This window comes from Toxorhynchites rutilus, chromosome 3 (genome assembly GCF_029784135.1).
Source record: "Toxorhynchites rutilus septentrionalis strain SRP chromosome 3, ASM2978413v1, whole genome shotgun sequence".
Classification (NCBI taxonomy): domain Eukaryota; kingdom Metazoa; phylum Arthropoda; class Insecta; order Diptera; family Culicidae; genus Toxorhynchites; species Toxorhynchites rutilus.
In genome coordinates, this window is record NC_073746.1 from 6,279,944 (window position 1) to 6,292,830 (window position 12,887).

The 12,887-nt window shown below is 41.9% G+C and overlaps 1 protein-coding gene across 8 annotated transcripts in view; it reads right to left on the reverse strand.

Annotated features, from left to right (window-relative positions):
* The window catches only part of LOC129780610 (receptor-type guanylate cyclase gcy-5-like), a 273,526-nt gene that overhangs the window by 53,278 nt on the left and 207,361 nt on the right, over nucleotides 1–12,887 (reverse strand). For 5 of the 8 annotated variants that reach the window (XM_055789065.1, XM_055789062.1, XM_055789061.1 and 2 more), the window contains one exon: nucleotides 1,409–2,589. In XM_055789065.1, the coding sequence (XP_055645040.1) occupies nucleotides 1,409–2,589 (1,181 nt within the window). The remainder of the gene's footprint in view (nucleotides 1–1,408; nucleotides 2,590–12,887) is intronic. The other 3 variants (XM_055789067.1, XM_055789069.1, XM_055789068.1) reach the window with 1 other exon arrangement.

Below are 12,887 nucleotides of genomic sequence, written 5' to 3' on the forward strand. Positions count from 1 at the left end.
GCACAACGATGATTTGCTCGTCCCAAGCGTCATTCTGTGTGTTCTTTGTGCAATTTGGTTGGTTCAGGTCAATCACGCAGAGCAACTACGTCAAGCTCATGATTATGGAGTGGCCAACACTGTCTCCCGACCTCAATTCGATCGAGCATCACTGGTCAATTTTGAAAATTAAGCTCCAGGAGCAAAAACCAACAAGCATCCACCAATTGCAGCAAATAATCTCAACTGAATAGGACAAAATCATCCCCGAAACATCTGCTAAGCTTGTTGAGTCGATGTCACGACGATGCTGAGCAGCTATTGAAGCCAAAGGTGGTCACAGCAAGTACTAAAACTGTGTGTGTGAGTCAGAGGGGTGGATATACTTTTCTTGCTTTTTTTTTAACATAATGTCTCAAATGCAAGAGAATTTGTTTTTTATTTTGAACTCGCATGAGTTGGCTTTGTTTTTACATAAATAATAATAAACTGATCAATAATTAACCGTGTTTTAATTTGCTAATGGTTTTTTTTGGAAGAAATCAATTTTTTCACTGGGGGGTAGATAAACTTTTTTTGGATACTGTATATCTACATTTTGTGGTGGCGGCCATTCCGGATTTGCATTTCTCATAAAAAACTGCGTTCTAATAGTCAAGCCCCTTCGTTTTTGAGTTTTGAGTTTTGGAGTTTTGAGAAAATATGTACAGGGAAACTTCGATATAACGTCACTCGATATAACGTACACATTTCCAAAGTGTAAAGGAAAAAAAATTTCAATATATTTTTTTTCCTGATAGAACAATGGATTATATGTATTGTGATGCTAAAACAAGTTTTGTACCTCCAATCAATCCCGAAATACAGCTGGTTTTGTTATTCCGGATTCTAAAAATTCTAAAGCTTGAATCAACAGTTCGAAGGGAAACATCGTGAGAAAGGCTGACTTCGTCTTCTGATTGAAGTTATTCATTAACTTTACTAAAACAGCAATACATTAATGTATTATACACTACGTTTGTGAGTACTTTATTATGCTTCGATATAACGTACAATTCGATACAACGTACAATTTTGAAAGTGAAATGTACGTTATATCGAAGATTACCTGTAGTCCGCCATTGTGTAGCGACCGCGGCCGTTTTAGAATGATTGCAGAGATGAAGGTGTATTCCAAATTTCAGACCTCTCGGTCAACAGAAAAGGGGGTCAAATTTTCATTGATGTGGGACAACGCTAAGTACAATTTGTATGTTTGTTACAAACATACTCGTATAAACAGGTCAAGCTAAATAACCGTAAAACCGTATAATTATGTTGAATCATAATGAAACCGTTTAACTTAAAGTTTTTCTTAAAGTTTAAGTTTTTCTACTTGTTGTATTTTAACTATGGCATCCAGCATTGTAGGCGCAAATTGGTCACTTACCAGCAATTGGCTCCACGGTATCGCTGCAGGCCGGTCCCAGGACACCAATCATTCGCTCCTGCCGGATGTAGTAATTGATGAAGGTTTTCATCACGGTGTCGGCCCGACATTGGCCATCGCTCTTCAGTATGATTAGTCGATGATTTGGCAAAATGGTTTCATTAAGATTGATTGCTTGCTGGGCCATCACGGCCGCAGGCATGATTCCCAAGTACGGTTTTCCCAGACCGGAAAGGGGGAAAATTCCTCCGATGTAGATGTCCTCCTTCTCTTCGCCCTTCGGTTTCCACTCGCGCCACGTCAATTCGTTCGCTTTTAACCACTCGCAAGCGATCTGATTGTAGTGTTTCGAGACGGCATGTTCCTCGTAGTCAAGATTCGTTTCGTCCAGTGCCCCCAATATCTGAGTCTCGTGCGTCTCGTATAGGTCAATTAGCGCTTGTATATCCGTCTTGTCGAAGTAAACACGCAACAATGATTGGAGCGCGTGCTGAGAGCTTTCAAACTCGTGGGCGTAAAACTTGAGCAGTGGTGTCATTTCGTATTTACAGCCCGTGTTGTTACTAACGATGATATCCTCACACTTCGGCATGGTCACAGCGACGTATTCCATCGTCTTGCTATCAATTACTTCCGACGGCGTCCAATGCAGCACCAAAAATTTCTTCGACCCCTTTCGGTCGGGTTTGTACAAGTCCATCAGATGCCGGATGCCGAGTTTGATTTTATCACCGAGCCATATAACTTTCAGCTGAAATTTCAGCTCGTCGATGTGCTTTACGATGAATTTAGTGTCCTCGTAGTGTGGCGCCAGGACCAGGGCACATTTCCTGCCGTCTTCGCACTGCTTCGGGACGTACATCCCGTGCTCGTTGCAATCCGGATCGCATCGTTTCTCCGTCCAACCCTTCAGCACACTCAGCACCTCGTCCACCACCTCGAACTTCTTTATCAACTCGTAGTAACTGCGGTCATTCAGATCCTCCTGGAACATCGTGTAGGGGTACAGCTTGGGGAAGACATCCTCCTTGCGGATCAACGCCTTTGGGATGAACAAACCGAACCGACCCGGCTGGGTGATTGCTCCCGCCTCCTCGATTTCGGGCGGAATGATATGGTAGTCCGATAGCATCCACACCTCCAGGTCAATTGTAGGCTCTGGCCAGCTGGTGCCATCTCTGCTGGGGGGAAACAAAAAAAAAACAAGAAAATAAAGACGTAACATTAGTTGCTGCGTGTGTGAGGGAGTTTTTTTTGTGCGAGAAATATGAGGCACCATCACGTTATTGCGTTGGCTTTTGCGAAATGTGGTCCCATTTATGTGTCTCGATTTGTGTGTTTCTGCAGATACAGGCAATTTATTTCAATCGAATTATCGCTCAGTCAGAAGGCTAACTGTTTTTTAGGATTTTCGGAGGGTTGAAAACAAAGCTTTTTCTGTAGTAAACTCATCATCAGTTTGTATCATTAGACGAACAGAGTAGATTTTTGGGAAATGCGAGATGATATAAGAGTTGCCCAATGGAATTTGTTCCGGTCTAAGAATCCCTTTATCATACTTTTTTTTACAGAATATCTGTATTGATATTTGTGTTCAGTTTAAAAGTTCGATTTTTGACGTGGGATTACGTCTAACCGGAGTATATGGGGGGTAAAATTAAAACCCAGAACATGCAGGAAAAAATGAAAGATTCCGAATGCTTATAACACGAACATTTCTTACTGGATCGGAAAGATGTTTGCATCAATTGATAGGGAATATTTCTACACTTCTATCGCAATTAAAAAAATGTTATTTTTCAGTAGATAAACAATTGAATAGCTTTAAAATGTTAAGCGTTATCTAAACGCCCTAACTGCCTGACACAGCCATCAAAACCAAGCAGCCTTGGGAAAATCGGCATTGCAAATACATGAAAGTATGGGACTTTTGTTCTCAACGAAATGTGTTCCCTAACACAGACTTCAAAACCAAGCAGCGTTGTAGAGATCGGCATTGGAAATACATGGAAATCGGGAGTATTTTTGCTCCGACCGAAATGTGTTTCCCTAACACATACTTCAAATACATGGAGCTTAGGGAAATTGGCATTGCAAATACATGTAAGTTGGGGGCTTTTTTGTTCCGACTGAAATTTGTTTCCCTTACACAGACTTCAAATCCATGGAGCGTGGGGAAATCGGCATTGCAAATACATGAAAGTCGGGGGTATTTTTGTTCCGACTGAAATGTGTTTCCCCAACACAGACTTTAGAACAAAGGTGTCTGAGGAAATTGGCATTGCAAATTCATGCAAGTCGGGGGCATTTTTGTTCCGACTGAAATGTGAAATCGGCTCAGCAAATATATGCAAACTGCGAGTACTTTTGTATTCGCTTACCTTTGTGTAAACTAGAGTATGTTTCCTCAAAACGGTTTCCGGGGGTACTTCTGCACTCGCATGTTTTGTTTTGCACTCCGAAAAGTGTTTTCCTGACACGGATTACAAAACGGGTACGAACACCACGCTTTGGCTCGGTTATTCAAGATTGCATTAAAGGATAAGCCTTCATATCTTCTGCTCACTGAATTTCTACGCATACCATTTGATGATCAGGCAAGATGTTGATAACCAATTGCTGCGATGACGCCTATTGATTAAACAATATGCGTTCGACGCACATGTCAAAATCCAAACTAAGTACCTGAAGTTCATCAAATCAAGCAAATTCGCACGTACACTTGAGAGATGTCAACTTCAGAAGGAAACGTTAAATAAAATAATCGTTTGATAATTCTTCCGTTCACTTGTTTTGTCCTAGGCATCATACCAAACGTAAAAGGACTGTCATTAAATTTACTTGTAACGAAGAACATAATCTATCACAATGCATGAATTGACCTTATATGGAATTATACAATCTTTTTACTCACAAAGCAAATATTTGAATTCAATTGAATTCGGGAATTGTTTCATTCAATCAAAAGTTTAATCAATACAAACAAATGATTGTTACGCTAAGATAGCCCCACGTCAACCTTGCGGTTATATCATAGATATAACCCACCCATTTTTTAAGCCAACTGATTTTTAATTTTTGCGTTAAAATACTTTTGTCTTAATGTAAGTATAAGAAGTGTTATAACAACTTATACGAATATTTGCAATCTGAAAACAAAAAACAACACATCAATAAAACTGGAAGCAATGTTGTTATTTTGTTTTTGTTTTGAAAATATTTTCTTTATTAATTCAATACATTGGTTCTGAAGGAGACAACAGATCTCTTTTTCCCTCTGGCATTAGGGGAGCACAGCACTCCTTATATGACATTTCATGTTTTCGAAAATATCGTCTCAGATTGGTCAAATTATTCAACGGTCCCAATGCCGTAGCTGAGATGAGAATTTAAATGTTATTTGAGAAATTTGTTGACGAATTTAGCCACCTCAGGTGCATGTTAATTTTCCACGCTTACGAATATTTTTTTTTTGTGAAACCAAATGCCTTTATAGTATTCCGCGCACGGATGAGAATGTCATAATAGAGAATGAAAATATATCCGCCTTCGCATTTCAAGCGCGTGTATCGGTGCTGTCATCTGATTGTGGGGTGCAATGGAGAAAGATAAATTGTTACTGACAGTCCTATGTGTGATCACATATCTGTGGGTTTTCATCCTTTTGTGTGAACATTTTGCAATATTTTGATTTCACTGTATTCTGATTGATGACCTTCGAACGAGCAAATGTACTTCGAGAGGTTAAGCTGAGTCACATATTGGGGAATTATTTAATCTATAAAAGCCATATATGAGTATTGAGGTGGTGAATGGAAACTGAAATATTATATATACGACAGCGTTCGTCTCCCTTCTCCTGGATTCGATTAGATATCATGAATGTTTATTTCAGTACCTGTAAGTTCGTCCCGCAATCTTCTTTAACGACGAATTTTCTTCGCCATTCTTCTTTTTTAAAGGAGATTTGGCTTTTGATAGCAGCAACAACTTTCGGATGTCCAGCTGTCCTCAAGCGAACTGTAGACATTAAAAAATAGCTATCCCTTCTGTTCTCGCATGAAAACTCTTGTACTATCTACCGGTACACTATTATTTGATATCCCAATGGTACACTGCCATTGGATTTAAATTAGTTTTACATAATGTTCTGTTAAAATTCATAAAATGGGCTGAAACTCTTGTTCATACAAATCCGTATGATTTTTTATCGCTGGTTCAAAAGATATGAAAGAACTACTGGTTCAAAAGACATGAAAGAATCATTTTTGACGTAGAACTACGTCTTACATTAAGGGTACCAAATCAGAAAACAGGTCACGTTTTTATGAAATAAAATTAATGTTAATAACTATTTCTGCTGCGAACGGATTTTAACGCATACCAATCGAATTGGAAATTTTCTAAGATATGTTTGATATGCTATACATTACAATCCCATAGTCTGTATATGGTTTAAATTTATGAAAATTGAAAGCATTCCCATTTCCCTATACATTTGTTCTGTCCATTTGTGTGCTTTCCCGAACAGAGCTGTCAATAACGAGCAACTTATGCAGCCGCTAGAATAGAAACAATCGGAGACGAATGAATCGTTGGATTTAAAGTCTCCGTAAATAAAGGAAAATAAGAAGAAGAATAAGTAAGAAGAATAGAAACAACGAAGGGGAATAGCGAAAAGAGAATATTTGCGAAGTAAGTGAGCTAGCGTATATGTATTGCATCTCCTCTGAGGAATTCTCAGAATCTTTCTGTGCCCGAAACAACAAAGATCGCTTATTCTGCTCGTTTTGTGTTTCATGTTTCCCCTCGAGCTGTGAACGCTAGCGAATATTTCAATTGAAGTTTATCGTTGCAACTGTGTGCATCTGTTAGACGCGTGTGTGAGGCTTGAATGGCGATGCACGGAAGATGCCTCTCGTTTAATACTCAGTGCAATGCGTGCATTGATATAAAGAAACAAATTGCGACATATGACCAATAAGTGTATTGTTCTCGCAGAGGAAAGAAAGAATCATTGTTTCCAGAAAAGATTCTACAAAACCACGCAAGCCATTAAACCTTTTCAAGGTTCCCGGAACTTTTTACTAAAGACTTATTTATGAAATTTCGACGTATTCTTAAATAATATCCGAAATGATACAAACAAATTTCAAAAACAAAAGATTGCGTAGTCCTATGTCCTAAGCCGTCGTGTCTCGGATACAATACTTCCTTACTCATTGATTTATTATACAATACTAAGGGCACGGTTACATTGGATAAGAATTCTGTTATTCCCAAATTTTCGGACCTCTTTTAGCCAAACTCCTTTTTTCTAGGATTTGCTCAAAGCTGTAAATTTTATTTAATTAGTTTTAAATTATAATTTTCTTTTGCTTTTTACTTACAAATTTTAGTCCTTCACTTTTATAACAATTCAATTTTTTTATCTTTTCAAGTACAACGATTTTCTTAGAATCCTTTCTTTCCTACTAACCAATTCATCTTTTTTAAATCTTCTTCGTATATCATTTCCTCGCCGTACAGGCGAAATTACAACCACAAATTCCTCCAGTGGCGAAAACACGCCCTAGAACGCCGCCACAAATGCCGCAGCCAGAATTCAGTGTTGCTGCTGATGATGCGAACATTCCCCGACCCGTATAGCTGGGAATCTGTCCTAAGCTGTACTAGAACCTTCGACATCCAGCAAAGCCAACTTAACAACCGGCCTCTGGTACATTCCTGTCGATGTCTGCAGTTCTACCTTCCGAACTCTTCCATCTTTACCTGGGAATACCTTCAAGACCCGTCCTCTCACCCATTTATTTCTTACTTGATCATCCACTACTACTACCAAGTCTCCCACCTTAATTGGCCTAGTATCAGAAAACCACTTAGTTCTTCGTGAGATTGTTGGCAAATACTCTTTAATCCAACGATTCCAAAAACGATCCAAAACATTCTGAATAAGGTTCCAGCTACTCCTCAGTACAATACCATCTTGTACTGGTGTCTTCATCGGCTGACAAGTTCCCTTCGGATTAAGCAGAAGGAAATGATTCGGGGTTAGTGATTCTTCCTCTGAATTTTTCAATGGTATGTAGGTCAATGGCCTGGAATTGATCATCAATTCCGCTTCAGTCAACAGCGTATGAAATGACTCTTCGTCCAACTTTCTGGCTTCTGGAACACAATTTATAGCTGCTTTAACTGCACGAACCATTCGCTCCCAGCAACTTCCCATGTGTGGCGATGCTGGAGGGTTGAAATGCCACTGCGTATAAGTATCTGTGAACGTGCTCGCCAATCCATTATTCAATGCATCCACTTGGGCCCTCAATTCTCTGCTCGCTCCGATGAAATTTATCCCCTGATCACTAAAAATCTCTTGTGGTGCACCCCGACGCGCTATGAACCTCCGTATCGCCTTCTTACATGAATCTGTCGTTAAACCCGTTACAGGCTCCAAATGTACTGCTTTTATGGTGAGGCAGGTGAATAGTGCCACCCACCTTTTCACGCAGCTTCTTCCTATTTTAATAAGATAGGGACCAAAATAGTCGATTCCGGTGCATGTGAACGGTCGAATGAATGGCATGAGCCTGGCGGGAGGAAGAGCAGCCATTCGTGGTGCATTTGGCACCGCCTTGAAGACTCGGCACCATTGACAGCGTTTAGCTGCCTTCCGCACTTCAACTCTCAATCGTGCAATGGAAAATCTCTGGCGTATTTTGTTGACGATTATTTCTCCGTTCTCGTGTCTATACTTACGATGATACCAATCTAATAAAAGATTTGTTGCGTGGTGTCCCCTTGGGAGGATTATCGGGAACCTGGCATCGTACTGAATGAAGTTGGCAGATTCCAAACGACTCCCGCTGCGCATCACCCCAAACTCGTCAAGACAGGGTGATAGGTTAATTATTCGACTGCATTTAGGCAGCTGCAGATGCTGCTCTCTACTCACTAGTTCCAGGTTACGTTTGAGGATCACCATTTCATCGTGAAATTCTTCGCTTTGTACCTGCTTCCATACAATTCTCTCCGCTGCTTGTAGTTCGCCTCTTGTTGATATATTCTCGCTATCGACCCTTTTAGATCTCCATAGGAAACGATACACGTATCTCAATGCTCCTAAAAGCCTTTCCCATCTGGAGAAACGACTAAAGTCAACTAATGGTTCAGTAATTAGATGTTTGTGAACATGAACAACTCGTAAATCTTCTGTTGTTTCTGACAGGTGTTGGTTTTGTTGCGGCCAGGATGCTTCTTCCTTGTAAAGGAACTCCGGTCCTTTAAACCAGCGACCATGCTGTGAAAGATCTGGAATCTTGGTCCACTTAGTGCCTTCATCGGCCACATTTAATCGGGTAGGAACCCAGCGCCATTCTTTTTCATCTGACTCTGTTAAGATTTCGTTAATCCTGAACCCTACAAACGGACGATATCGTCTTTGATCGAATCCAATCCACGAAAGTACCGTACTGGAGTCACTCCAAAATATACGACGTTGTACCGGTATGCTGTGATGTTCCACTACCGTTTTGGCCAGTCTAACACCCAGTACGGCTGCCTGAAGTTCAAGTCGGGGTATCGATAGAGCTTGGAGTGGGGCAACCTTAGATTTCGCTGCGACTAGAGCAACACGGACAATCCCACGGTCAATTATACGAAAATAGGTGAGTGCTGTATAAGCTAACTCGCTAGCATCTACGAAGACGTGCATCTCAAGGCTATCGTAACTGCATGGATCATAACCTGGGAAGTAGCACCGTGACACGTTGATTTCTTGAAGACCTTTGAGCGACTCTATCCATCGCTTCCACTTGCCCCATATATTTTCCGGAATACAATCGTCCCAGCCTATTTTTTTTCGCCATAACTCCTGAACTAGTATCTTTCCGTGAATAGTTACAGACGCGATCAATCCAAGTGGATCAAAAATGCTCATCACTGCTCTCAACACTTGCCGTTTAAAGGGTGTGTCACATCAAATTGCATCACGGAAAAAACGCTGTAGAAAATTAATTTTTAGGAATTATATCTTCAGCTTTCGCTTATAATCAGATAAGAGTGTATGGATCACGTTGGCCATGCTTCACTGTCAATTTTTCGTAAATTTGGAAAAATGTCGTCGAGCGAAAAAGAGCGTCGTGAATTAATCCTGCGCACTCATTTCGAGAATCCGGAGTTGTCACATCGGGACATCGGTAAGATGCTGGGAATCGTCCAATCCACGGTGCAGAGTACTAAAACGATACTTCGAGAACCTAATCATCGACCGGAAGGTGAAGAACGGCAAAAATGGATGCTCCGTCAGTGAAAAAGATCACAAGCGCGTAGTTAAGCAGTTTAGACGTGATCCGAGAAGTTCGGTCCGGGATGTCGCCAATAAGCTGAATTTGTCAAGTTCATTCGTCCAGCGGACCAAGCAGCGGGAGGGCCTGTGTACATACAAGGTTCAGAAGGCTCCTAACCGCGACGAAAGGCAAAACATGATGGGGAAGACGCGAGCCCGGAAGCTGTACACCGAAATGCTGACGAAGCCGCATTGCCTGGTAATGGACGACGAAACCTACGTCAAAGCGGACTTTCGTCAGCTGCCGGGCCTGTTGTTCTTCTCCGCAGAGGACAAATTCAGCGTTCCGGAGGAGATTCGCAAGCAGAAACTATCCAAGTTTGCCAAAAAGTACATGGTGTGGCAAGCGATCTGTTCTTGCGGAAAGCGGAGCGCCCCCTTCGTGATGACCGGCACGGTAAACGGGCAGGTTTACCTTAAGGAGTGCCTACAGAAGCGCTTACTACCACTATTGAAGCAGCACGAGGGCCCGACCATCTTCTGGCCGGATCTCGCTTCTTGCCACTATTCAAAGGACGTGTTGGAGTGGTACGAAGCCAACGGGGTCACCTTCGTGCCAAAGGAAATGAACCCGCCCAACGCGCCGGAGCTTCGCCCAATAGAGAAATATTGGGCGATTATGAAGCAGGCCCTCCGGAAGAACCTAAAAGTTGTCAAATCGGAGGCGGACTTCAAGAGAAAATGGATTTCTGTTCAAAAAAAAAAAACTACAACCTGACGTTGTACAGAACCTTATGGACGGGGTAAAGAGGAAGGTGCGAGCATACGGGCTTGGGCTCGAAGTATGAATAAAAAGAAAATGCCAAAAGTTGTTTAATAGTTTTTATTTTACTGTCAAAAATTTTCAAAAGGATCGGTCTACTGGGCGAATTTCTACAGCGTTTTTTCCGTGATGCAATTTGATGTGACACACCCTTTAGTAGGAACATCATCACTCTCTACGATGTCTTGTACGTCTGAACGGAAAACTATGGTGAAGCGAAACATATCGTCACGGGGAATCCACACAATCCCGAGAACACGTTCCATTCCTTCTTCTTTGCCAACCACAAAGTTCTTCGATGAAGTCTGGATGGAATCCCCGACCCGTCTCAAGACGTCTTTCGAATTCGACAACCAATTTCTTATTTCGAAACCAGCTCTTTGGTGAACCTTTTCACTTGTAGCAGTAGCCGAATCACTTCTTCTGGAGTGTCTAGACTATCTAGGTAGTCATCCACGTAGTGGTTTTTGATTATAGCATCTGCTGCGTTCGGGTACTCCTCTCTATGTTCTTCAGCATTTCGGTTTTTGATGTATTGTGCAGAACACGGTGAACAAGTAGACCCAAATGTTGCGACATCCATCACATACGTTTCGATAGGTTTTGTCCGCTCATATCTCCACAAGAACAACTGAGATTGCCGATCTTGTTGACGAATGTACAGCTGGTGGAACATTTCCTTTATGTCGCCTGTTATCGCCACTTGCCTTTGACGAAATAGAAATAAAACTGTCGTGAGTGAAGCTGTTAGATCCGGACCTTTCATCAACTTCGAATTTAGAGACACTCCGTTGACTTTTGCTGCTGCATCCCAGACCACTCGCACTTTCTCTGGCTTCCTTGGATTCAGAGCCACACCAAGCGGAAGAAACCACGTGCGCCGAGAATCAAAACGCTTCAATTCGTCTATCGTTGCTCTATGCGCGTATCCCTTGATTTCATACTGACAAATTTGCTCACGAACCTTTTCGTATAAATTAATATTTTTACTCATATTATGTTCGAGGCAAACTAATCTTTTAACTGCTGCTGGTCGACTATCCGGAAACTCCACGTAGTCATGCCGCCATAACAATCCGGTTTCAAACTTCCCAGATGTAGTACGCACTGTCGTATCTTCCATAATGATTCGAGCACGTCTATCTTCACTCCCCTCAGCTACTGGAACTACGGCCACACCAAAGCTCTCAACAGAAAAATATTGCTTCACGAGCTCATTCAGCTCTTCATCTGGTGATTTTGTAGAGATATGCAACGTTCGATGCATGTACTGCGCTGAACGTGAGCTATTTGAACCATATACAGTCCAACCAAGTCTAGTCTTGCTTGCGACTGGTTCTCCTTGCCGACCCTCGCGTGTTTTTAACGATGTAAGTAATTTAACATTGCTCAGTCCGATCAGGACCCTTGGAGTCGCTTGCCGATAACTTCCTACAGGTATGCCTTGGAGATGTGGATGTTTCTTTGCCATATCCTCATGAAAAAATGATTGAACAGGCAAATCCAGATTGTCAACGGTGTAAACGTCATTCAATATGTATTGCTTTTGCACATCGCGTCCAGAAATCTTTAACGTCATCACCTGCGCATCATTAATCCTTTTTGTAACACCACCAGTCCATCGCAAACACAGCTAATTTGGTTTTCCTCGTTCGGCTAGTTGATCAGCTAGCTCTTGCTCCATCATCGTAATCGATGATCCATCGTCAAGGAACGCGAACGTCTCCACTGAACGACTCTTCCCATACAACGTGATTGGAATCACACGAAACAGTGTTGATCCGTGCGACAGATGATGCAATGACACTGTATTACTGCTAACTTTCGACCTCTCTGAAGGGTTCTGCTTCGGCGAGTGAAGCAGACGATGGTGATTCTCTGAACATCGCTCCACTCCGCATACATCCGCTTTACATGGCCAACGCCCATGAGAGCCGAGGCAGCGACGACAGAGCTGATGCTGCCATACGGCCTTCCAACGATCTTCTACACACATGTTCTTGAATCTAAAACACTCCCGTATATTATGACCAGCTTTTTCACACACTATGCACTGTTTGTCTGCCCCCTTCTTCATGAAACTTGTTTGATGCATCTGCTCATCGTTTTTCGCTGGAGTTGAATGCGTTTGTACGTATACCTTATCCTTCGGTTTGCCTTCCTCCTTCCAACGGTACTTTTTATCACACGCCGTCGTCGATGTGACACTGCTTGCTGCTGCTACAATGGTAGCCATGAAATTCCCAAACACTCCAAGATCCACGTTTGTATGTTGGGTAGTATGCAGTGCCCAGTTTAGCTTTATGTTAGACGGCAGCTTGTCCACCAATTCTTGCATCACGGTAGGATTAGATAAATGGGTTTCTAGTCCC